The following is a 26,931-nucleotide window of genomic DNA, read 5'->3' on the forward strand; positions in this document are numbered from 1 at the left end:
AAAATTATGGGAACTGTAGACCAGTTAGCCTACCATCTGTAGTGGGTAAGATGCTAGAGAGGGTTCTGAGTGATATGTATCCATTTGGATAGATGAGGACTGATTTGGGATAGTCAGCATGGATTTGTATGGTTGGAGATAGTGTCTGACAAATATCATTGATTTTTTTGAAGAAGTAACCAAAAATGTTGAGGTTGTGGGCCAGAAGGCCTGTTCCTGTGATGTACTGTTCTATATTTTATGGACATCGTTTATTATAGATCCAAACATCATGCAGCCTCACACAAGCAGTGTAACTTCACTGTTCTGGCCCTAGAAACAAAGTGTAGATAAAGGGTGTTTGACCACTTCATGCAGATTTTAGTCTGGGGCTCAACGTTAGACATGGGCTGTGTTTGGAATAAAAGAAGCAATGGCACAAAATATTACTATGAATCCCTATTGTGTTCTCATTTCATCTTCAGATGTTGACGTCTATTGCTCACGTTGTTGTTCTCTGACTTCTAATGTAACCCCTTAATACACTGGTGCTAAACCTCAAAGTGCAGAGACTAATCTTAAGCAAAAAGCTACCAAAGATTATATCCGCTGTTTAATATATCCCCTCTAAAACAACAACTAATAAGTTACATTACTTTTGCTTTGTAATCCCTGGCCTTTGTTCAGTAAATCAAACCCTCCCTCACCTACTTGGGTTGTGGATCAATCGGATCAAGGAACATGGAAACAGCTCCCTGAAAGTGGCATCAAAGGTAGATAGAGTAATCAAGAAGGCTTTCGGTACATTGACTTTCATCAGTCAAGGTATTGATTATCAAGAAGGTTGAGGTTGGTACGTATATTTCAGTTGTACCAGATGTTGGTGTGGCCGCATTTGGAGCATTATGTTCAGTTTTGGCCATCCTGCTATAGGAAGGATGTTATTAAGCTGGAAAGAATACAGAGAAGATTTATAAGGATGTTGCCAGAACTTGAGTTAGAGAATTTTGGCAGGATTGGACTTTATTTCTTAGAGTGTGGAAGGCTGAGGGTTGAGCTGATAGAGGTGTAAAAGATCATGAGGGGAATAGATAAAATGAATGTACAAAGTATTTTACCCAGAGTAAGGGAATTAAGAACCAGAAGGCACAGGTTTAAGGTGAGTAGGAAAATATTTAATAGGAATCTGAGGAGAAACAATTTCACCCAGAGGGTGCCGGATAGATGGAACGAGCTGCCAAAGGAAATAGTTGTTGCAGATACAATAACAACATTTAAAAATCATTTGGTCAGGTACATAGATAGGAAACGTTTAGAGGGATATGGGTCAAATGCAGACAAGTGTGACTAGTGTTGACTGAGCATCTTAATCAGCATGTTAGGTCGAAAGGCATGTTTCCGTGCTGTTTGACTCTACTTACTGGAATTTTGCAGTCCATGTAACAGAAAACATCTACTTACCAGTCATTTTCTCAACATTATCAATCCACTGGTTCTTCATGGTTTCAAAATGTTCATAGGCAGCCTGGTTATCAGGATATCTCAACAGGATGCGAGCAGCTGAAACCACCTACACAAGGAAATCAGTAACAGAGTGAACATTTGGTAGATTTTTAATCTGAAGAAAGAACTTAGTTTGGATATTTCTGCAGCATACTCTTTCCTTCCAGAGCATGTTGAGGTTTTATTGCCGATGACATCCCTATGATATCTGAAGCCATTCGATTTGCAATTATTGGATAAAAATAAAATACAATAAAAATAATTTAGGCAGGTTAATTACATCATCAGCTGATCCATTTTTTCAGCATTCCTCTGCATCCATGCTGTTACACTGTCAAAGTGCTCAAAGTATAGTTACTTTGAACACTTGGGTCACAATCTAAGATCACAACATACATAGAGATACAAGAGACCGCAGACTCTGGAATCTTGAGCAAGAAAAAGTGTTGGAGGAACTCAGCAAGTCCGGCAGCATCTGTGAAGGGAAATAGACCGTCAAGACCCTTCTTCAGCCTCAAATTTAGTCAGACGAAAGGTCCCAACTTGAAATAACGTTTGTTCACTCCCTTCCACAGATGCTCCCAAGTTCCGCTAGCACATTTTTTGCATACATATTGAGATTTGTAGTTCAAGTTATGAAGCTGGTATCTAAAACGTAACCAAAATACTTGGGTTTAAATGCTTGCGGAATGAGAAAGATTTTTAAGGACACTTTTCAAAAAAATGGAATCTTGATTGCGGGTATGACAGAAAGTACCTGTGGTGTTAACTCGCGAGCAGACTTCACAGCCGTCTGTATACCTTCTACGGTGCTCTTGTTTGCAGATCCAACAGCAGCAGCTTTTTCTGCTGTAGCACCCAGTTTGGCAGCATGATTCTCAAAATAACCAGCCCTCCCCTCAAACACCTGCAAAAGCCAACACAACACAAAATCAGGTTTTACATCTATTCATTACAAACTAACTGTGAAGGTCCAATCCTGATATTGGATTATACCCTGAACATAGACAACTCTTTCCCTCCATGATGCTGCCTGACCCACTGATTTTTTTCCTGCAGTTTGTTTTTATGCTATAAAGAACCACATTAATCTCTGAATCGCAAAGTAAACGTTGCTGCTTCCACAGGTCAAAATACTTTATCACATGCAAAATAAAATGGGAAAAAACCATGACCATCCACCTTATCAACCCCCTCATCATTTGAAACACTTCCATGTATATGTAGATCATAAGATCACAAACGAAAGGAGCAGAATTAGGCCATTCGGCCCAACAAGTCTACTCCACCAATCAATCATGGCTGATCTATCTCTCCCTCCTAACCCCATTCTCCTGCTTTCTCATAATCTCTGACACCCATATGTCTATGTATATGTATATCACCTCTCAACCTCGCACACCCAAGGGAGAAAAGTCCCCGCCTGTTTAGTCTCTCCTTATAACTCAAGCCTTCCAGTCCCAGTAACATCGTTGTGAATCTTTTCTGCTTCCGTTCCAGCTTCATGACATCCTTCCGAAGGAGTCGGTGCAGGGGTCGGTGCTGGGGCCGCTACTCTTCACGTTGTATATTAACAATTTGGATGAGGGAATTGAAGGCTTTGTAGCCAAGTTTGCAGATGATACGAAAATAGGTGGAGGAGCAGGTAGTGTAGAGAAAGCAGGGATTCTGCAGAACGACTTGGACAGGTTGAGAGAATTGGCAGAGAAGTGACAGATGGAACATAGTGTAGCAAAGCGTGGAGTCATGCATTTTGGTAGTAGGAATAAAGACAGACTATTTTCTAAATGGGGAGATAATCCAGAAATCGGAGGTTCAAAGGGCCTTGGGAGTGCTGATGCAGCATTAATTTGCACGTCAAAACAGTAGTAAGGAAGGCAAACACAATGCTAGCATTTATTTCAAGTTGGCTAGGTATACAGAAACTGGGATGTAATGCTGAGGCTCTGTAAGGCACTGGTCAGGCCGCATTTGGAGTATTGTGAGCAATTTTGGGCACCATACCTGAGGAAGGATGTGCTGGCTCTGGAGAGGGTCCAGAGGAGATTTACAAGAATAATCCCAGGAATGAGCGGGTTAACATATGATGAGCGTTTAATGGCATTGGGCCTGTGCTCAGTGGAGTTTAGCAGGATGAGGGGGAACCTCATTGAAACTTAACAAATAGTGAAAGGCTTGGATAGAGTGGATGTGGAGAGGATGTTTCCACTAGTGGGAGAGTCTAGGAGTTGAGGTCACAGCCACAGAATTAAAAGACATTCCTTTAGGAAGGAGATGAGGAGGAATTTCTTTAGTCAGAGGGTGGTGAATCTGTGGAATTTATTGCCACAGGAGGTTGCGGAGGCCAAATCATTGAACATTTTTAAGGCACAGATGGATAAATTCTTGATTAATACAAGTGTCATGGGAGAAGGCAGGAGAATGGGTTTAAGAGGGAAAGATAGATCAGCCATGATTGAATGGCAGAGTAGATGGAACCAATGGCCTAATTCTACTCCTATCACTTAGTTACTCCAGCATTTTGTGTCTACTTATAAACTTAGTATTCATTTTCATAGCTTCCTAAATTTAATTCACTTTGTGAGGTTGCACCAACTCTTGCATTAAACAGGACTTGGGTAAAGCATCCATAAATAAACCCATTACCTCTTCCCTATTTGGTGCATCCTGGGGAGACGTGGCTGCCACAGCAAGCAACTTAATTGGAGTAGTTGTATCACTAAAAACATCAGATACTTCTTGAGTCATGACTTCTTGCATTTTGCCTTTTAGATCCTATATTGGAAAAAAAAACGACAGAGTTAGCAGTTCACCTTAAAGAACGTGCATGGACGTGCATAAAATGAGCCTTGTGCAAATTTACATTGCATTATTTTGCAAGGAACAGGACAACAAAACTGCAAGGTTAATAAGTTTCTTGGAACAGAAAAGCAATGATGCATTATTTTGTTTGCAAAAATGTAATTCAGAGCATGAAAAAAGGTGCGAAATTGAATAAATTATGCAACATAATGTATTTCTGGAGAAGAATAACCAAGTAAAATTAATTATATTTTTAATATGTTTAAATGCAATAAATCCAAAAATCTGCTTCAGTGCGACAAGAGGATGAGATACTAAATGTGTAGGATGATGCAGAACAGAATTTCTGGAGAGGATGACATTTTGGAACAATAATGAGTATTACAGGAACCAATCCTCAAAATGGCAATAATGTGGATAAACAGTACACGAACTGCATCATTTAATCTACACAAAGAGCAGTTGAATGGTTAATGTTAGTAGACACTGTTAGAACATGTGGAAATTGCAAGTGCACAAGAATACAAAAGGGCTAATGGAAAGACCAAGTTAACAATAGAATTTAGTCCAACAGGACTTGGTTAGCAATGGCACAGAACGTATTCTTCCAGTGAGAGACATTCAATTAAGATTGTACAATTGGTGACTGGAGACTAGAGACTGGAATAAAACAGAACAGTACAGTACAGGAATAGGCCCTTTGGCCCATGATGTCTGCACCGACTATGATGCTAGATTAAACTAATCCTTTCTAGAACATAGAACAATCGAGCACTGGAATAGGCCATTTGGCCCACAATATCTGTGCTAAACATGATACCAAGACCAACTTTTATCTGCCTGCACATAATCCATATTCATCCATTCCCCGCATATCCACATACGTATTCAAAAGTATTTTAAGTGCCACTATCATATCTACCCTCACTACCACCCCAGCAGCGTGTTGCAAGCACTCATCACCTTGTGAAAAAAAAAACTAGCCCCACATATTTTCTGTAAACTCCTTCTGCCTGCACATAATCCCGACACTACCTGTTCATGTGCCTTTCCAGCCTATTAAACATCACTATCATGTCTGCTTGCACTAATTCCACTGACAGCTCATTCCGGGCAACTATCACATTAAAAAGCCTGCCTCACCCTCTTTTAAACCTTCCCCTCTCTCCTGAAAGCTGTACCCTCTGGTATTTGACGTCTCAACCCTTGGAAAATGACTATCAATGACCCTCATAATTTTATAGACTTTATCAAGTCTTCTAGTGAGTGCATGGAACACACTACCAAGGGTGGTGTAAGAAAATAACTGCAGATGCTGGTACAGATCAAAGGTATTTATTCACAAAATGCTGGAGTAACTCAGCAGGTCAGGCAGCATCTCAGGAAAGAAGGAATGGGTGACGTTTTGGGTTAAGACCCTCCTTCAGGCCCGAGGGTGGTGGTAGCTTACCACCTTCAGACCCACCTTCAGACCCTCCTTCAGGCCCGAGGGTGGTGGTAGCTTACCACCTTCAGACCCACCTTCAGGCCCGAGGGTGGTGGTAGCTTACGATAGCTTAGTTTAGTTTATTGTCACGTATACTGAGGTACAGTGAAAAGCTTTTATGGTGCATGCTATCCAGTCCACGGACAGACTGTACATGTTTACAATCAAGCCATCCACAGTATCATTTATTCATTTATTAAATATAATTTAGTACAAATCTAGTAAAGTACAATTATAGTCTGAGGGTATCCAAAGAGGGAGATGTTAGGTCAGGATCACTCCCATTGGTGATAGGGCGGCTCATATTTAAGAGACTTTTGGAAAGCACATGGAAATGCAGGGAATGGAATGATATGGATTATATGCAGGTAGATAAGAGTTGGTGTTGGCATTATGTTTGGCACAGACAATGTGGCCTGTTCCTGCTCTGTGCTGTTCTATGTTCTATTTTTACTCCTCCACTTCCGACACTCTTTCTCGTAATTGGGTGAGTAGAACTGCACAGAATAGAACAAATATAGCCTGACCAAGGTTTTAAACAATGGCAACAAGACTTCCTGACTTTCATACCCAATGCCCTGACCGACGAAGGAAAAGGTGTCAATGCCTTCTTACCATCCTTCCAACATACAGTATGCTGCCACTTTCTGTGATCTATGAACTTGCACCCAAAGATCCCTCAGTACATCATTAGTTCCAAAGGCCCAGCCATTTACTGTATACTTTCCTATTACATTTGATCTCTCTAACTGTCACACCTCACAATTGTCCAGCTAACATTCCATCTGTCATTTTTTGCTCATATGTCCAACTGATATATATCCTGCTAAATCTTTTGACATCCTTCTTCACAATCCACAACTCTACCAATTTTCATACCTTCTGCAAACTTATGAATCAGCCACCTACATTTTCACACAAATTGTTTAAAATATCACAAACAATAAATGTCTTAGCACTAATCCTTTTGGAAAATCGCCGGTTAGAAAACTGTAGTCAAGAAATACCATTCCACTATTATCCTCAGTCTTTGATGGTCAAACCAATTTTGAAACCAAATCACTATGGATCCCAAGTGTCTTAATCTTCTCGATCAGTCTACCATGGAGGACCTTGTCAAATGCATGACTGAAGTCCATGTAGACAACATATATAAGCCCTACCCTCACCAATCATCTTTGTCACCTCCACAAAAACTCAATTACATTTGTAGGACATGACCTGCCCTGCAGAAAACCAAGCTATCACTAAAAAGCCCAAACGTTTTCAACATAAGTCGTCTTATCCCAATGAATCCTCTCCAATAGCCTCCCTGCCACTGATGCAAGACTCACTGGCCTATACATTTCTGGATCATCCCTGGTAAACAGGTTACCAAAATAGTTAATATCAAAGACAAATCTTAAGTTTAAAAAATATTTCCTTGCAGTTTCAAATATCAGATGTGATAAAAGTATCTTCATATTTGAATGGAAAATCCATGCAGATGTTGGAAATGCAAAACAGCAAGTGAAGCCAAATCAATGGGAAGAGAAGCTGAATAGAATCTCTAGTCAATGACTATAGAATAGAACAGGAAACACAAGAAAACAATCACATTAAGTTGCAGAAGCAAGGGGGGAGAGAATAGGGGAAATATTGACAGGTGCTGATCAAAGGTGTCAATGTTACAATACTACAGCCTCAGGCAGAAGATGAGATGCTGTTGCCTGAGCTTACTTTGAACACTGGTGGAGAAAGGTAGGTGGCCAAGAGAGGTTCAAGAGGGGGAGTAGGACAGAAAATTAAAGGGATTGGCAATGGACACTCAAGATGACTTTAGCAGAATAAACAAAAATGTTTTGCACAGCATCGCCAAATCAGCAATCTGGTTTCTCCAGTGTAGAGGAGATATCATTGTGAGTATTGACAACAGGACACCAATGTAAGTGAATTGCTACTTCACCCAAAGATTGGATCCCTGGATGGTTGGGAAACAAGTAGTAATAGGGCAGCTGGTATATCCCCTGCAATTGCATGGAGAGTACCATGAGCTGAGTGGTTCATTGAAAAGTGTAACAGGAGTTCACAGTCAGAATGGTCTCTTTGGAATAAAGAGGAACATCATTGGAGATGACGGAAACAATGGAGGCTGATATGTTGAATGTAGATGATGGGTGGATGGTGAGCGAATAAGATAAACTGTATCCTTGTTCTGGCTAGGAAGTGGCAAAAGCAGAGAGACTGCCTTAGATCCTATACATTCCAGTGCTTGTAGAGGCCAAGTCAGTGAATATTTTTAAGGCAGATATAGACTTTTGATCAGTATAGGTGTCAGAGGTTATGGGGAGAAGGCAGGAGAATGGGGTTAGGATGGAGCGATGGATCAGTCATGATTGAATGGTGGAGGAGACTTGATGGGCCGAATGGCCTAATTCTACAACCCTTCTGACCTTATGACCCTATTAACCCACTCCTTACTGTCTTTACTGAAATCAATACATATTGAACAGGTAAAAGGAACCCATCATTGCAATCATAACAAAATAAATCAGCATACAGAAACGGCTGGTTTGAACCAGATAGTTTCTGCACAGGCAGATCAACACTATTTATATTATTTAAAATATCACAGGTAAATATTTCCCAAATAAGGATTTAATGATCCATCAAACAAATCAACACACTGAGTTTAACTTGCACAGGCTAGAAATATCACGGTGTAACTGTAAATCTGCTCAAAATGACACCAAACGAAGAAAACTGTGAAATGCATGCCGAATGATGTCAAATTCTATAATGCTCCCACAAAACAAGGTTCAGTAAACCTTTAGTGCATCCTGCAGTTGTGCAGCAATTGCTCTGGCTTGAGGACTGTCCCCTTCACCTCGAGCTGCCAGATCTGTAAGCTGTCCAGCCAGGTGTTCGACCCGGTCACACTTTCCTGTCAGTTCCTGGCGATATGGTCCCATTAATGCGTTGGCTAGTCGGCGGCCTTCAGCAACAAGTCCACGGATAGCAGCCTGGCCTAAATGAGAAGGAAAAAACTATTATTTGAATTAATGCAGACAGTTACGATTTTGGAGGATATAATAGAACATCATGATGTTCAAAATGTCATTATCCAAATCAAAATTAAGAGGACCCATTAACAGAGGAATCAAAAACCAAGCAATATAAATATAAATAAATTGGTAGAAGGATTAGGGGCCAGATGATCAAGGTTCTTCACCCAGCGAATGGGGTAAGATCATTAATTTTCCAAAAGTCCTCATTTCAACTGCACCAATTTTGGGGGAAAAGGTGAAGATAAACAAAAATCTTTCCTGGCTGCTCTAGTTCAACTTTGCTTAACAGAAATAAATACAATAAAGAAATTAGTAAATCAGCTACAGTGCCCTCCATAATGTTTGGGACAAAGACCCATTGTTTATTTATTTGCCTTTGTACTACACAATTTGAGATTTGTAATAGAAAAAAAATCACATGTGGTCAAAGTGCATATTGCTGTATTTTCTATGTTGTGAAACCAAAATGTATAAAAATGACCTTTATTGAAATCTGAGTGTTTATACATAGTCCTCCCATTTCAGGGCACCTTAGTGTTTGGGACACAGCAATGTCACGTAAATGAAAGCAGTCATGTTTACTATTTTGTTGTATATCCTTTGCATGCAATGACTGCTTGAAGTCTGTGATTCACGGACATCTCCAGTTGCTGGGTGTCTTCTCTGGTGATGCTCTGCCAGGCCTGTATTGCAGCCATCTTTAGCTTATGCTTGTTTGGGGGGCGGCTGACTAGCAGTCTGTCCGTCTTTTTTTTCCCTTTTTTTGTTGTGTGTCGGTGTTGGGATGGTTTTTATATATATATTTTTTTGGTTGTGTATGTGTGGGAGGGGGTGGTGGTGTGGGTGTGGGGGGGGGGGGGGCGGACTTTTCTCTTCCTCACGGCGCGGGGTGCGGCTCGGCTGCGGGGCCTAACATCACCCGCTGCGGCTCGGCCGCTGGACTTTACATCACCCGCTGCGGCTCGGCCGCTGGACTTAACAGTGCCCGGTGCGGCTCGGCCGATGGACTTTACATCCCGGTGCGGCTTGGCCGCTGGACTTTACATCCCGGTGCGGCTTGGCCGCTGGACTTAACAGTGCCCGGTGCAGCTCGGCTGCGGGGCTTAACATCGCCTGGTGCAGCTCGGCTGCGGGGCTTAACATCGCCCGGTGCAGCTCGGCTGCGGGGCTTTTCATCGCTGGTGCGGCTCGGCTGCGGACTTGACATCGCCCGGTGCGGCTCGACCACGGGACTTAGCTGCGCAAGGCTTGGTCGCGGGCCTTTCATCGCCCGGTTCGGCCGCGAGACGTTTCAGCGCCCGGTGCGGGGACTGTGCGGGTCGGTCGGGGACGAGCTGTCTGTCCCTGGGCGTGGGGAAGAGAGTGGAAGTTTTGTTGCCTCCATCACAGTGAGGGGGTGTTTGGAGTCACTGTGATGGACGTTTGTGTTGGGGTTATGTGTCTTGTGTTCTTTTTTTTTTCTATGACTGCTATGTAGTTTCGTTCGGTACTTCGGTACCGAACGACAAATAAAGCTCTGTGGCGGCGCCTAACGGCAGCGGCTGACTAGCAGTCTGTCCGTCTTTTTTTTGTTGAGTGTCGGTGTTGGGATGATTTTTATATATATTTTTTTGGTTGTGTATGTGTGGGAGGGGGTGGTGGTGTGTGGGGGGTGGGTGTGGGTGGGTGGGTGTGGGGAACTTTTCTCTTCCTCACGGCGCGGGGTGCGGCTCGGCTGCGGGGCCTAACATCCCCCGGTGCGGCTCGGCCGCTGGACTTTACATCCCGGTGCGGCTTGGCCGCTGGACTTACATCGCCCGGTGCAGCTCGGCTGCGGGGCTTAACACCGCCCGGTGCAGCTCGGCTGCGGGGCTTAACACCGCCCGGTGCAACTCGGCTGCGGGACTTTACATCGCCCGGTGCAGCTCGGCTGCGGGGTTTAACACCGCCCGGTGCAACTCGGCTGCGGGACTTAACACCGCCCGGTGCGGCTCGACTGCGGGGCTTAACACCGCCCGGTGCAGCTCGGCTGCGGGGCTTAACACCGCCCGGTGCAGCTCGGCTGCGGGGCTTAACACCGCCCGGTGCAACTCGGCTGCGGGACTTAACACCGCCCGGTGCGGCTCGGCTGCGGGACTTTTCACCGCTGGTGCGGCTCGGCTGCGGGACTTAGCTGCGCAAGGCTTGGTCGCGGGCCTTTCATCGCCCGGTTCGGCCGCGAGACGTTTCAGCGCCCGGTGCGGGGACTGTGCGGGTCGGTCGGGGACGAGCTGTCTGTCCGTGGGCGTGGGGAAGAGAGGGGAAGTTTTGTTGCCTCCATCACAGTGAGGGGGTGTTTGGAGTCACTGTGATGGACGTTTGTTTTGGGGTTATGTGTCTTGTGTTCTTTTTTTTTTTTTTTCTATGACTGCTATGTAGTTTCGTTCGGTACTTCGGTACCGAACGACAAATAAAGCTCTGTTATACCTGTTGTTATACCTGTTATGTTATAGTCATAGAAACATAGAAAATAGGTGCAGGAGGAGGCCATTTGATCCTTCGAGCCAGCACTGCCATTCATTGTGATCGTGGCTGATCATCCACAATCAGTGATCTGTGCCTGCCTTCTCCCCATATCCCTTGATTCCACTAGCCTCGAGAGCTCTATCTAAAGGGCGTGTCCCACTTAGGCGATTTTAAGGCGACTGCCGGCGACTAGGCTGTCGCCGACAGTTAGCCAGGGTGTTGCGGGCATGATTGTGAGGAGTCTTCAAAGAATCATAGTGGATCTCGGCGCGTCGCTGAGAAATCATCCGGTATGAAATTTCTCGGCGACAGCTGGCTTGTCGGCAGGTATCGCTGCTTATTGCGGGCGCTGTCGCTTGCTGTCCCCAGGTTTGCAAGGTTGTCACCTGTACTTTATGCAAAAAACTCTTTGAATGAGATGTCATGATAAAGTACTTAGAAATTCACTAAATTCCGACACCTGTTTAAAAAAAATTCACCAAAATGAACTTTATGCAAAAACTCTTTGAATGAGATGTCATGATAAAGTTCATTTTGGTGAATTTTTTTAAAATAGGTGTCGGAATTTAGTGAATTTCTAAGTACTTTATCATGACATCTTATTCAAAGATTCTAGTCGCCTTCATTTTGACCATTAAAATCAAATGCTGACACACGCGCTGCGCTATGAGAACACTTTTCATTCATTTATTTAGATCAATGAGGCAAGCACATACACAGGCATTTCACTACGTTTATTAATGGCCAAAGCTCACACATAGACAGACACTACTAACACATAGATAAACTGAGTTTTACTGCTATGCTGTTTGTAGGAGGTATGCGCACCTGACCACAAAGGACAGTGACGTGTGAAATGGTCTTGCTGTCCTTATGGTCAGGTGTGCATACCCCCTACAAACAGCATAGCAGTAAAACTCAGTTTATCTTTGTGTTAGTAGTGTCTGTCTATGTGTGGCCTTTGGCCGTGTCAGCGTTTGATTTTAATGGTCAAAATGAATGCGACTAAAATCTTTGAATGAGATGTCATGATAAATTACTTAGAAATTCAATAAATTCCGACTCCTATTTTTTTTTAAATCACCAAAATCAACGTTATTCAAAAACAATATATTCCTATGAAAGATGGATAACTGCATGCCAAAGTCTTTTTTTTTTAAACGGACACTTCACACGAATGCAAAATATACCTAGAAATTTCAATGGACGGACCTTGCTGTCGGTTTGTTCACGTGTGAGTTGTGCTTGTGACACCTCCACATAAGTGCAGGTTTTCATTGGTTGTCTTGCTTGCCGTGGTCCCTGTCGTAGTGGACATCCTGGGTAGCGAAGACTGAGTCGCCGGTTGTCGTCAGCTTGCCGTCGCCTATGTGGTAGGTTGTCTTAGCTTGTCGCGGGCATTGTCGTGGTCATTGTCATGGACATTGTCGTAGGTCTAATTTTTTCGGTGATCTGCTACAACTTTGACAGTCGCCAGCAATCATCTAAAAAATCACCTAAGTGGGACAGGCCCTTAACTCTCTTTTAAATTCATCCAGTGAATTGACCTCCACTGCCTTCTGTGGCAGAGAATTCCACAAATTCACAACTCTCTGGCCGATAAAGTTTCTTCTCACCTCGGTTTTAAATGGCCTCCCCTTTATTCTTAGACTGTGGCCCCTGGTTCTGAACTCCCCCAACATTGGGAACTTTTTTCCTGCATCTAGCTTGTCCAGTCCTTTTATAATTTTATACGTCTCTATAAGATCCCCTCTCATCCTTCTAAACTCCAGTGAATACAAGCCTAGTCTTTCCAATCTTTCCTCCTATGACAGTCCCGCCATCCCAGAGATTAACCTCGTGAACCTACACTGCACTGCACTGCCTCAATAGGAAGGACGTCCTTCCTCAAAAGACCAAACCTGCACACAATACTCCAGATATGGTCTCACCAGGGCCCTGTAAACTGCAGAAGGACCTCTTTGCTCCTATTCTCAAATCCTCTCGTCATGAAGGCCAACATGCCATTAGCTTTCTTCACTGCCTGCTGTACCTGCACGCTTACTTTCAGTGACTGGTTATACAAGGACCCCCAGGTCCCGTTGCACTTCCCCTTTACCTAATCTGAAACCATTGAGAAAATAATCTGCCTCCTTGTTTTTACTGCCAAAGTGGATAACCTCCTGTCTTGAACTAAATGCAAACAAAACCAAGGAGATGGTAGTGACCTTCTCCAATAAGCAGAGGGAATTGGCTGTGGCAGTCATCACCACTATCCACGGGAAGCCTGTGGAGATTATTGAGGAATTCAAGTACCTGGGCACAGTCTTAGACAACCTGCTGAAATTTGTCTCCAACACAGAGGGTATCCTCAGGAAATGCCAGCAGCGGTAGTATCTCCTGAGGAAGCTCAACTCCTTTGGGGTCAGCAAGGACATCCTCATAACGTTTTACTACTCCTTCATTGAGAGCGTCATCACGTTCTCCTTCACCTGCTGGTTCCACTCCATCAGCCTTCAGAACAGAAACCACCTGCAGAGTGCAGCTAAAGTCTGTTCCAAAAGTATTGGACTACCTGTCAGAGCCCTCTCTCTCTACCCTATGCGACCAGCAGATGCCAAGGTCAGCTGGCAGGATTTTACAGGACCCCTCACACGTCCTGTTCTCTGCGTTTGAGTGGCTCCCCTCAGGACGACTTCCTACCCAGGCTGTAAGAAGGAGAAGGGCATCCTTTGTCCCCAAGGTTGTTCAGCTCCTCAACTCCCAACCACCCCTGCTAATCCACCCCCCCCCAAAAAATAGTTTTTGTACTAGACTTTGTAAATTGCACCACCTGGACAAATAAAGTGTTTTTGAACTTTGAACGTGAACTTTGAACTTGCATTTATCTACATAATACTGCATCTGCCCACTCACTCAACCTGTCCAAGTCATCCTGCAACCTCCTAACATCTTTTTTGCCGTTCACACTGCCACCCAGCTTTGTGTCATCAGCAAACCTCCTAGTGTTACTTCTAATTCCATCACCATCATCCAAATCATTAATATATATTGTAAATAGTTGCGCCGAACCTTGCGGCACTCCACTTGCCACTGCCTGCCATTCTGAAGGGGACACTACCTGTCCCCTTTAGTTTTCTCTTCAGCATATAAAAAGTATGCTCAATTGGGTTCAGATTGGGTGATTGACTCGGCCACCCAAGAATTGACCATTTTTTAGCTTTGAAAAACTCTTTTGTTGCTTTAACAGTATGTTTGGGAATTTAGAAGGATGAGAGGGGACCTTATTGAAACATATAAGATTATTAAGGGATTGGATACGTTAGAGGCAGGAAACATGTTCCCAATGTTGGGGGAGTCCTGAACCAGGGGCCATAGTTTCAGAATAAGGGGTGGGCCATTTCGAACAAACATGAGGAAAAACTTTTTCAGTCAGGGAGTTGTAAATCTGTGCAATTCTCTGCCTCAGAAGGCAGTGGAGGCCAATTCTCTGGATGCTTTCAAGAGAGAGCTAGATGGAGCTCTTAAAGATCGCGGAGTCAGGAGGTATGGGGAGAAGGCAGGAACGGGGTACTGATTGTGAATGATCAGCCATGATCACATTGAATGGAGGTGCTACCTCGAAGAGTCGAATGGCCTACTCCTGCACATATTGTCTATTGTCTTGCTGTGGAATGAACCGCCGGCCAATGAGTTTTGAGACATTTGTTTGAACTTGAGCAGATAGGATGTGTCGATGCACATCAGAATTCATTATACTACTACCATCAGCAGTTGTATCATCAATGAAGTTAAGTGAGCCAGTACCTTCAGCAGCCATACATGCCCAGACCATAACACCCCCACCACCGTGTTTTACAGATGAGGTAGTAAGCTTTGGATCTTGGGCAGTTTTCTCTCCTCCATACTTTGCTCTTGTCATCACTCTGATACAAGTTAATCTTCGTCTCATCTGTCCACAAGACCTTTTTCCAGAACTGTGGTTCCACTTTTAAGTACTTCTTGGCAAACTGTAACCTGGCCATCCTATTTTTGCGGCTTACCAGTGGTTTGCATCTTGCAGTGCAGCCTCTGTATTTCTGTTCATGAAGTCTTCTGTGGACAGTGGTCATTGACAAATCCACACCCGACTCCTGAAGATTGTTTCCGATATGTCAGACAGGTGTTTGAGGATTTGTCTTTATTATCGAGAGGATTCTTCTGTCATCAGCTGTGGAGGTCTTCCTTGGCCTGCCAGTCCCTTTGTGATTAGTAAGCTCACCAGCGCTCTCTTTCTTCTTAATGATGTTCCAAACAGTTGATTTTGGTAAGCCTAAGATTTGGCTGATGTCCCTAACAGTTTTATTCTTGTTTCTCAATCTCATAATGGTTTCTTTGACTTTTATTGGCACAGCTTTGGTCCTCATGTTGATAAACAGCAATAAAAGTTTCCAAAGGTGATGGAAAGACTGGAGGAAAGACTAGGTGCGGAGAGCTCTCTTATACCTGCATTAAGGAGGCATTCAAACACACCTGAGCAATTACAAACACCTGTGAAGCCATGTATCCCAAACATTATAGTGCCCTGAAATGAGGGGTTTCTGTATAAACACAGCTGTAATTTCTACATGGTAAAATCAAAATGTATAAAAAGGGTCTTTTTTAAAATCTGACAATTCGCACTTTAACCACATGTGATTTTTTTTCTATTACAAATCTCAAATTGTGAGGTACAGAGGCAAATAAATAAATGATGGGTCTTTGTCCCAAACATTATGGAGGACACTGTATAAATTCAGATGAGTTTACATTTGATTACAGCAGTTACCATGTTTTTATTTCCGTGAATTATAGACATTTAAAAATTTGTGTTCAGGCACCCCTACCTTGTGGGGGGAGGTTGCGTTTCTAGAAAATGGCAAAAACTGTCATGATTTTCCGTAATGCAAAGCTGTCAACTGCGCATGTGTCAAGAAATGAGAATCGAAAAAAATTATTTTATTTTGATATATTGATTTTTTCCCCCATAAATTCCACGAGATTGAATTACTATTCTGTACCTCTCATTTTTGAACAGTAATTTGTGAATTCTCTAAGGCAAACTTCTGTAACCTTAAACAGCTGTTACTTGGGATCACCTGTGCAATGAAAACACGAGATTAAGAGATAAATATTTTTCCTCCTATTAAATAATTTGCCACATAACATGAAGTAAGATATCTTAGTGCAGCCGCCTAAAAATGAGATATCACCATCTGAATACTCACCCACGCCACGGTCATCCATCGTCGGATTATCTATCCAGCGCTGGGCTTGCTCAATTTTCCCCTCCAAATTCACTGCTGCTTTTACAGGCCGACTATTGGCCACTGCACGATTTGTTTTCGTCTGCAGGTTCTGCAATGTGGTTGCAATTTGCTTGGACAAAGCACGGGCTTCAGGAGTGTCACCTTTTCCTCTGGAAAGCACAAAAAGTCATGGTCACAAATTCATAATACAAAATCAGAAGGAGTAATTTAAAAAAAAATTGTTCAAGCTCTGGATGTAAAGTGCATTTAAGGATTAATGAGTGAAATTAATTTTAAATTCTTTACAATCACTTTATGGAACTGTGTGGATATTTAAGGCTAATTAGGGCAACACAGACAGTTTATAACCCAGAGTGAATGTTTCATTCTAAATGGGTAAGACTTGATAAATTTGAGTTTGAACAAGAAATCCTGTATAGTGTAGTCAGCAATTTTTTAATACATACTGTCTTCTCAAGTCAGATAGCTTTGCAGTCAGTGCTCCTATTTCATTCATTGAGCGCAGTATGTCATCACGTTCTTTTGGATCTTCACAAAGATCTGCAATTTTTTTAGCTTCTTTTAAAATACCACGAATATGCTCTTCTCCTTCTGGAGCTCCATGCGGATCAGCCAGCCAACTCTAAATAAAAAGCAAAGCCATATTGGACTATGTAATAAATAAGTTCAAGAAAAATGTTACACATTTTAATATTACCACTCTTCTTTGATAATCCCATTGCACATAATCCTGCTCCTATTTTGTTCATACATGCTCTGATTTTTAAATTCTAACAATTCTCATGGAAATAATTAACCATTTCACTATTTCTTAAATCATCAACAGGCAATTTGTGAACATCAGAGGTTTCATTTCATTTCATTTCGAACATGTTAAAAGACATCAATTAAAAAAACAAAATAAACAAAAAAACAGAAGAAATACAAGGAATTTCATCCATTACTTAACATGTGCGAAAAGGAGTAGGAAGAAGTGTGAACTTATTTAATCCTACCCCCATTCCCTAATCAATATTTATCAAGTATCAGATATTAATACAAAAATACTCATACACCCTTATATGTTCATATAGATATACTTATTTAAATAATGATGTGTTATTATATGTAGACCCCTGGTGACTGTTAATCCCCCTCCTCACTGTACCTAGAAAAAATCATGTGTTTATATTTGTTTTTAAACTGGATGATGTTTGAACATTGTTTTAATTCCGCATTCATTCTGTTCCATAGCTTTACTCCACTGATTGATATAGAAAATCTTTTCATTGTTGTTCGAGTATTGCGAATCTTGAAATTTAATGTTCCCCTTAAATTATACCCCCCCTCTCTTTCATAAAACATTTCCTGTAAGTTACTTGGTAGCAAATTGTTTCTCACTTTGTACATGAATTGAGCTGTTTGATATTCCACAATGTCATAAAATTTGATTATTTTAGACTTTATAAATAATGAGTTGGTGTGTTCACAAAAACCGACATTATGAATTATTCTAATGGCTCTTTTTTGCAGTATGAATAGTGGTTGTAGTGAACTTATATATGTACTTCCCCACACCTCTATACAGTAACTTAAATAAGGTGAAACTAGTGAACAGAACAGAATGCGAAGTGATTTGTTATCTAGGAAATGTTTTGCTTTGGCCAGAACTGAAATGCTTCTAGATACTTTACTGTGGATATGTTCAATGTGAGATTTCCAGCAAATTTTTTCATCTATTATCACCCCAAGGAATTTAGTTTCATTTACTCTTTCTATGTTAACACCCTCTATCTGTACCTGTGCTTGATTGTTTATTTTACTGTTCCCAAATATCATAATTTTTGTTTTGCTCAAGTTTAGTGATAATTTGTTAATGTCAAACCATTTTTTAATTTTGCAAAATTCTGAGGTGACACTGTCCAAAAGTTGCTGTAAATTTTCACCAGAACCAAGAATGTTAGTGTCATCAGCAAATAGGATGAATTTCAATATTTTTGATAATTTACATATATCATTGATGTAGATGATGAAGAGTTTAGGACCCAACACTGACCCCTGGGGGACTCCACACACAATGTCCAAACATCCAGACTGATATTCTCCCATCTTCACGAATTGTTTCCTGTTCTTTAAATAACTTCTAACCCACTCTAAAGCCAACCCCCTAATCCCATATAGTTCCAATTTATTGATTAATATTTCATGATTTATTGTATCGAATGCTTTTTTTAGATCAATGAATACCCCAACAGCATATTTCTTTTTATCTATAGAATTTGTGATTTGTTCAATGAGTTCAGTTAAAGCTAGTGATGTTGACCGGTTACTTCTGAATCCATATTGACTATTAGAGAGTAAATTGTGCTTATCTATGAAATTGTCTAATCTGTTGACGAAAAGTTTTTCCAGAATTTTAGAGAACTGTGGGAGGAGAGAAACAGGTCTGTAATTTGTGAGGTGGTGTTTATCTCCAGTTTTATACAGCGGAATAACTTTAGCTATTTTCATATTATTGGGAAATTGACCGGTTTGTAATGATAAGTTAAAAATGTGTGTTAGTGGTTTAGAAATCCCATCAATTACCTTTTTTACTATTTTCATATCTGTCTCATTATAATCAGTGGATGTTTTATTCTTGCATTTATTAACAATATCTACAATCTCCATTTCTTCTACCGGTTTAAGAAACATTGTACTTGGATTCGTTTCTATAAGATTATCATTAGATGTCACCGGATCTGGGATTTTTTCTGCTAAATTAGGTCCAACACTTACAAAAAAATTATTAAATTTATTAACCACGTCATCCATGTTATTTATTGTCTTATCATTTTCTATAAAATACTGCGGGTAATTAATCTGTCTAGAGTTATTTCTAATTATGCTGTTTAATATATTCCATATACCCCTAATGTTGTGTTTATTGTTTTCTAATAGTTTATTATAATATTCTTTCTTACAATTTCTCATATTAGTTAACTTGTTTTTATATTTCTTATATTTATTTTCTGCTTCTATAGTTCTATGTTTAATGAATTCTCTGTATAGTGTGTTTTTCTTTTTGCAGGCATTTAGCAATCCTTTTGACATCCAATGATTATCTTTATACTTTATTTCTCTACAATATTGTTTCATTGGACAATTTTTATCATATAGTATTTTAAATATTCTTAAAAATTCGTCATTTTCTTTATATATTAATTCCCAGTTTTGTGCAAGTAAATCATTTTTAAGTGCAACCATGGACTCTTCTGTCCTAACCCTTCGGTATTCTTGTTTATTGTCCTGCTTAGGTTGCAGGGAGACCTGACAGGTGTATATAAAATTATGAGGGGCTATGATAGGGTTACCTATCATAACCTTCTTCCCAGGGTGGAAATAAAAAAGACAAGAAACCATAGCTTTAAGATGAGTGGGGCAAAGTCATAGGAGCAGAAGTATGCCATTCGGCCCATAGAGCCTACTCCGCCATTCAATCATGGCTGATCTATCTTTCCCTCTTAGCCCCATTCCCTGCCGTCTTGCCGTAACCTTTAATACCCTTACTAATCAAATACAAGCCAATCTCCATTTTAAAAATACCCGAAGACTTGGCCTTCACAACCAACGCATTCCAATGATAATGAATTCCATGTTTAAAGATGTGATGGGCAATTTTTTTTTCTTTACACAGAAGGTGGCGGATGCCTGAAAAACGTTGCTAAGGGCAGTGGTGGAGGCACATAGGATAATGGTGCAGGAAAAGGAAGGATATGGATCACATGCAGGCAGAGGAGATTAGGTTAACCTGGCATCATGTTTGGTACAGATATCGTGGGCCGAAGAGCCTGTTCCAATGCTACTGTTCTATGCTCTACGTTCAATCAACTCCCCAAGGAAAATACACATGGGCCAGATCTATTGAAATAATGGCCTTTGCTCCTTCTCTGCTGGAGCATCTCAGCGGTTCAAGCAGGGAAGTTGACAGATGACATTTCAAGTCTGGACTTTTCTACATTATTTCCATTCCCTCCCCAGATGCTGCATGTCCCACTAGGTTCCTCCAGCACATCGTTTTTTTGAATAAATTATATGATGCAAAAATTAATTTTCATGGAACTACACAATCTTTTCATACATGGATGCACTCTTCGATCTAAATGTGAGTATGGTAGAACAGAGTCAATCCTGGAAAGATCTCTGCCAAGGGTTGCTGACCTGTAAGGATCCAAAACATGCCTGAAAATGTTGGCAGTAACTTTGCGTTACTTTGCAGATCTTTTCTTGATTTGAACACGACAACCAGTGAGCTGACTGACTGTTCTTCAACGTGGTTCAATACCAGTGTTAAATAATGACCTGTTGTATAGCTGTCAACGATGCTACCGCAAATTTGGGAAAGAATGAATGAACAAACACTTTCATGGATCTCTGTTGCATCCACTGGCTGTTACTACAGTAAGTGACATCAAGATTTGCAAATAAGCAATTGCCCCTTGGCTTAGTGTAAGAAAATAACTGCAGATGCTGGTACAAATCGAAGGTATTTATTCACAAAATGCTGGAGTAACTCAGCAGGTCAGGCAGCATCTCAGGAGAGAAGGAATGGTTGACTTTTCGGGTCGAGACCCTTCTTCAGACCCTTGGCTTAGATTTGTAGCAGGTCCTCAGCTTTACACAGCAGTAAAATGGGAAAACAGATAAAATTCTAGAAATATTAGCAAGTCACAAATTCAAAAAACATAGATTAATTTTAACCTGCATATCTGGCATTGCAAGATTGCAATACTCAGCTTTAAAACATCTTTATCTGCATATGAACTTTCAGATGAAGCAGAATCCAAGAATTTAAGAATATTACCTGAGCGGCATCAATTTTCTTGGCAATGGCCTGCTTTGAATTAGTCATGGCTTCCAGCTTCCTGGCTGCATTTTCCACTTTTGCTGTTAACATATCCAGCCCTTGGGATACTTGCTGTGATTTCTGCATGGCAATAGGTGTGGTACCTTGACCTCTAGAGTTAAAAATTACACCCAACGTTATCAGCGCTCTTATATACAGAACACAAATTTAAACTATATGTGGTTTGCAGGGCACTTTTTCTGTGCAGCTTATTACTGTAATTATTCCTTTTTTTCTGACCACGTTGATTATTTCTTCCTATTACAACATGGAATTATCGCAAGAACAAATTCAAAATGAATTGAACGAAAATCATTTGCCACGCAGCCACAACAGTACAGAGTAAAAGACACAAGACACACAATTTTAACACAAACATCCATCACAGTGACTCCTCCAGACACCCCCTCACTGTGATGGAAGGCAAGAAAAGAAATGAATTGCCTTTGTACTTCAAATATACAATAGCACTGTACCATATAAAGTAAAATTGATTAATTATTTCAACAGTCAAGTTTTGAAGTATCTCATTCATGTTACCTAGCTCGAAGTTCAGATACTTGGTCAGTCATCTGAGCCAGAGCCCTGCTGGTGCCCAGAATTTCCCTCCTCTCCTTGCCTGCACACAGTTCACCAACTTTACCAGCTTCATCCAATATTTGTTTGATGGCTTGCTCTCCAGCATCACCTAAATCACACAGCAGATCAGATAAGCCTTTCAATACTCAATAAATTTCAATACTCAATAAATACATCCAAAGAGCCAATAAAAAAAATTGGTAAAATATTATTTCAGTATGTTAGACAACTGAAATACTTGAAAATTTTTAGTACCACCAATTATTATTATTACCTGGAGGTGCATTAGGATCTCTTAGCCAGTTTTTAGCCTGGTTTGTCTTTGAGTCGATCATAGCTAGAGCTCTTCTCATGGTCTCAGTGTCCTGTTCAAATAGACATCAGTCAAGAATATGCTATCAATTGAAAGTTCAAGAACAGAAGAAGGACTGCACTCAAATTGAAAATTAAGTCCTCACTAATGTTAGGAAAACAAACTTAACACATTGTTTTTTGTCCCCGTCTGGCTGATTACATTAGAAATTTTCAATGTCTGAACATTTGGATTCACTTCTACCTTCAAGTGAAAAATAACATTTGTAACAGAAAGGCAAGTCTTTGACAAATGATTCCTCATTATGGAAGTTAAAAACGCCAATGATTGCCTCAAAATAAATAGTTGCACGCAAATAAAAACTTCTAACATTTTTCTGATTATTGTCAATTCAGAACACCTTCCACTAAAATAATAGGACTATGTACCGATTAGCATTACATAGTTTATGAAGATGTGCTGTTAGCTGTTTTTTTAATTTCGCTTATGGGGAAATGCAATACATAACTACGTTCATCATAACTTTTTCTTTAGCTCACAAATCCATGAAAAGTCGATTTAGTTAGTGAAAGCTGTTATTTGAATGTAACTGATTTTTAAATATTGTATTGTATATTTATTATTTTTATATCAATTTTTTTAATACATAGAAAATAGGTGCAGATTAGGCCATCGAGCCTTCGAGCCAGCACTGCCATTCAATGCGATCATGGCTGATCATCCACAATCAGTACCCCGTTCCTGCCTTCTCCCCATATCCTTTGATTCTGCTAGCCCTAAGAGCTCTATCAAACTCTCTTTTGAATGCATCAGTCAATCGGCCTCCACTGCCTTCTGAGGCAGAGAATTCACAACTCTCTGGGTGAAAATGTTTTTCCTCGTCTCCGTTCTAAATGGTTTACCCCTTATTCTTAAACTGTAGCCACAGGTTCTGGACTCACGCAACACCGGGAACATGTTTCCTGCATCTAGCGTGTCCAATCACTTAATGATTTTATACGTTTCTATAAGATCCCCTCTCATCCATCTAAATTCCAGTGAATACACACCCAGTCGTTCCTTTCTTTCATCATATGACAGTTCCGCCAACCCGGGAATTAACCTCGTGAACCTACGCTGCACTCTCTCAATAGCAACAATCTCCTTCCTCAAATTAGGAGACCAAAACTGCACACAAAACTAGGTGTGGTCTCAAAAGGGCCCTGACCAACTGTAGAAGGACCTCTTTGCTCCTATAAAATCCACTCGTGATGAAGGCCAACATGCCATTAGCTTTCTTCACTGCCTGCTGTACCTGCATGCTTACTTTCAGTGACTGATGTACAAGGACACCCAGGTTTCGTTGCACCTCCCCTTTTCTGAATCTGACAACTTTCAGATAATAGGAAAAAAAACTGCAGATGCTTGTTTAAATCGAAGGTAGACACAAAATGCTGGAGTCACTCAGAGGGTCAGGCCAGCATCGCTGGAGAGAAGGAATGGGTGACGTTTTGGGTCGAGACCCTTCTTCAGACTGATAATAATCTGCCTTCTTGTTCTTGCCACTAAAGTAGATGACCTCACATTTATCCACATTATACTGCATTTGCCATGCATCTGCCCACACCCAACCTATCCTCATCACCCTGCATCCTCATAGCAATCTCCTCAGTTCACACTGCCACCCAACTTTGTGTCATCTGCAAATTTGTTAATGTTACTTTTAATTCCTTCATCTAAATCAAATATATATATATATTGTAAATAGCTGCAGTCCCAGCACCAAGCCTAGCGGCACCCCATTTGTCACTATCTGCCATTCTGAAAGGGACCCATTAATTCCTACTCTTTGTTTCCTGTTTGCCAACCAATTATTTTGCCCACTAATTTCCTGTGTGGGACCTAATCAAAGGCTTTCTGAAAGTCCAGATACACTACATCCACTGGCTCTCCCTTATCCATTTTACTTGTTACATCCTCAAAACATTCCAGAAGATTAGTCAAGCAAGATTTCCCCTTCGTAAATCCATGCTGACTTGGATCCATCCATCCTGTTCCTATCCAAATGCGCCGCGATTACATCTTTACTAATTGACTCCAGCATCTTCCCCATCACAGATGTCAGGCTAACTGGTCTATAATTCCCTGCTTTCTCTCTCCCTCCTTTCTTAAAAAAGTACAATAAACAGTAGCTACCCTCCCATCCACAGGAACTGATCCTGAATCTATAGAACATTGGAAAATGATCACCAATGCATCCACAATTTCTAGAGCCACCTCCTCGAGTACCCTGGGATGCAGGCCATCAGGCCCTGGGAATTTATCAGCCTTCAGTCCCATCAGTCTACCCAACACCATTTCCTGACTAAAGTTCTTCCGTCACCCTAGATCCTCTGTCCCCTAGTACATCTGGGAGATTGTTTGTATCTTCCTTAGTGAAGACAGAACCAAAGTACCTGTTCAACTCGTCTGCCATTTCCTTGTTCCCCATAATAAATTGACCTGTTTCTGTCTTCAAGGGACCCACATTTGTCAAAACTGATTTTTTCCTTTTCACATACCTAAAGAAGCTTTTACTATTCTGCTTTATATTCTTGGCTGGTATACCTTCGTATTTCATCTTTTCTCCCCATATTGCCTTTTTAGTTACCTTCTGTTGTTCTTTAAAAGTTTCCCAATCCTCTGGCTTCCCGCCCATCTTTGCTACGTCTTCTAGAAACATAGAAAATAGGTGCAGGAGGAGGCCATTTGGCCCTTCGAGCCAGCACCACCATTCATTGTGATCATCCACAATCAGTAACCCATGCCTGCCTTCTCCCTATATCCCTCGACTACGCTAGCCCCAGAGCTCCATCTAACTCTTTTAAATTCATCCAGCGAATAGGCCTCTACTGCCTTCTGCAGCAGAGAATTCCACGAATTCACAACTTTCTGGGTGAAAAAGTTTCTCATCTCAGTTTTAAATTGTCTCCCCTTTATTCTTAGACTGTGGCCCCTTTGGTTTTATACTGTTTTTTAGTTTTATATATACTGTCCTTGACTTCCCTTGTCAGCCACGGTTGCCTCTTAACTCCCCTTAGACTCTTTCCTCCTCTTTGGAATGAAATGATCCTGCATCTTCTGGATTATTCCCAGAAATTCCTGCCATTGCTGTTCCACTGTCATCCTTGCTAGGGTCCCTTTCCAGTCAACTTTGGCCTGCTCCTCCCTCATGCCTCTATAGTCCCTTTTGTTCAACTGCAATACTGACACTTCTGATTTTACCTTCTCCCTCCCAAATTGCAGATTAAAACTTATCATATTATGGTTACTACCTCCTAATGGTTCCTTCACCTTGAGTTCCCTTTTCAAATCCTTATTAATGTCTCTAAATGTCAAAAGCATTTATTACCCATTGAACTGCTCCACAGCTTTATCCAGGCAAAGCACAGGTAGCAGGATCTCAGCAGTAAGTAATTTCAGACTCAAAAGCCATGAAGATGTTTGCTGTCTTACTTCCAAACACATGGGATCATCACTGTAAACATATGGGATCATCGTCGTAGGCTCTCCAATCAGCACAGATGAGAGCATTGATTCCAGGTGCCAGGCCAGATTCAGCATGACCTGGTACATTATTCATTAACATTACCACTTAATTCTAACTCACAATTAAGTCATACTCAGAGTCATAGTGATACAGCGTGGAAACAGGCCCTTCAGCCACGCTGAGCATCATCTACATGGGGGAGGGGAGGGGGGGAAGGGCAGAAAGGGGAGAAAGTAGGGGAGGGGTGGGGGAGGGGAGGGTGCTGCACCAATACAGGAGGTTTGGGCCCAACTTGGTCTAGTTTATTCCTAAGAACTTAAAGCTATCAACCATCTCTACTTCGGAGCCATTAATGTACTGCTTTGCTTCCTGAAGTCAGTCACAATCTCCTTCGTCTTGCTGACATTGAGGGAGAGCTTGTTGTCTTGGCACCAGGTTTCCAATCTCCTTACTGTTCTCTGTCTTGTCATTATTTGACATCCGGCCCACCATGACAGTGTCGTCTTCGAACTTGTAAATTATGTTGGATTGGTATTTGGCTGCACAGTCATGTGCATATAAGGAATATAATTGGGAGCGGAAAATGCATCCCTGCTGGGCACCTGTCTTGAGGATAATCGTGGAGGAGGATTTATCACCTATCCTCACAGATTGTGGTCTGTTGGTCAGGAAGTCAAATTCAGTTGTAGAGGGGAGTACTGACTCCAACTTCCACAAGTTTGGAGATGAGTTGGTTGGGATAATATTTTTATTTTCAATGCAAGCCTGAAACATTACTATATTTGTTAATGCTGTTGATTTAGTATTTTTTGGCAATTGAACCAAATTACTTCACATTACCAATGCCCTTGCATATGAAAGAATTTAAAAAGCAACAAAGAATTAGGCAGAGCACTTTTTAAAATGTGAACCATATGTGTATATAATTTATTGGTCTGATTTCATTGCACAAACTTTACAAAATGGAATTTTTCACAAATTGCCTCTGTGGTAATTTGATTAAAAGATTAAATTTGATGTGAAATAAAAAGTTATTGCAAACTTATAAAATACATTTGGAAAGCAAATTTACAAGGATTTTATATTTTGAGAAGCAACT

General features: G+C 41.2%; 1 protein-coding gene across 2 annotated transcripts in view; it reads right to left on the bottom strand.

Moving 5' to 3' along the window:
• The window catches only part of LOC144610097 (vinculin), a 103,604-nt gene that overhangs the window by 27,870 nt on the left and 48,803 nt on the right, over positions 1-26,931 (bottom strand). For both annotated transcript variants that reach the window (XM_078428638.1, XM_078428639.1), the window contains exons 7-15: positions 22,286-22,376; positions 21,973-22,120; positions 21,391-21,544; positions 17,015-17,190; positions 16,527-16,717; positions 8,578-8,777; positions 4,129-4,257; positions 2,240-2,389; positions 1,441-1,549 (exon numbers count right to left, since the gene is read on the bottom strand). In XM_078428638.1, coding sequence (XP_078284764.1) covers positions 1,441-1,549; positions 2,240-2,389; positions 4,129-4,257; positions 8,578-8,777; positions 16,527-16,717; positions 17,015-17,190; positions 21,391-21,544; positions 21,973-22,120; positions 22,286-22,376 — 1,348 coding nt within the window. The remainder of the gene's footprint in view (positions 1-1,440; positions 1,550-2,239; positions 2,390-4,128; positions 4,258-8,577; positions 8,778-16,526; positions 16,718-17,014; positions 17,191-21,390; positions 21,545-21,972; positions 22,121-22,285; positions 22,377-26,931) is intronic.

Source organism: Rhinoraja longicauda, chromosome 35, assembly GCF_053455715.1.
Source record: "Rhinoraja longicauda isolate Sanriku21f chromosome 35, sRhiLon1.1, whole genome shotgun sequence".
NCBI classification, from domain to species: domain Eukaryota; kingdom Metazoa; phylum Chordata; class Chondrichthyes; order Rajiformes; family Arhynchobatidae; genus Rhinoraja; species Rhinoraja longicauda.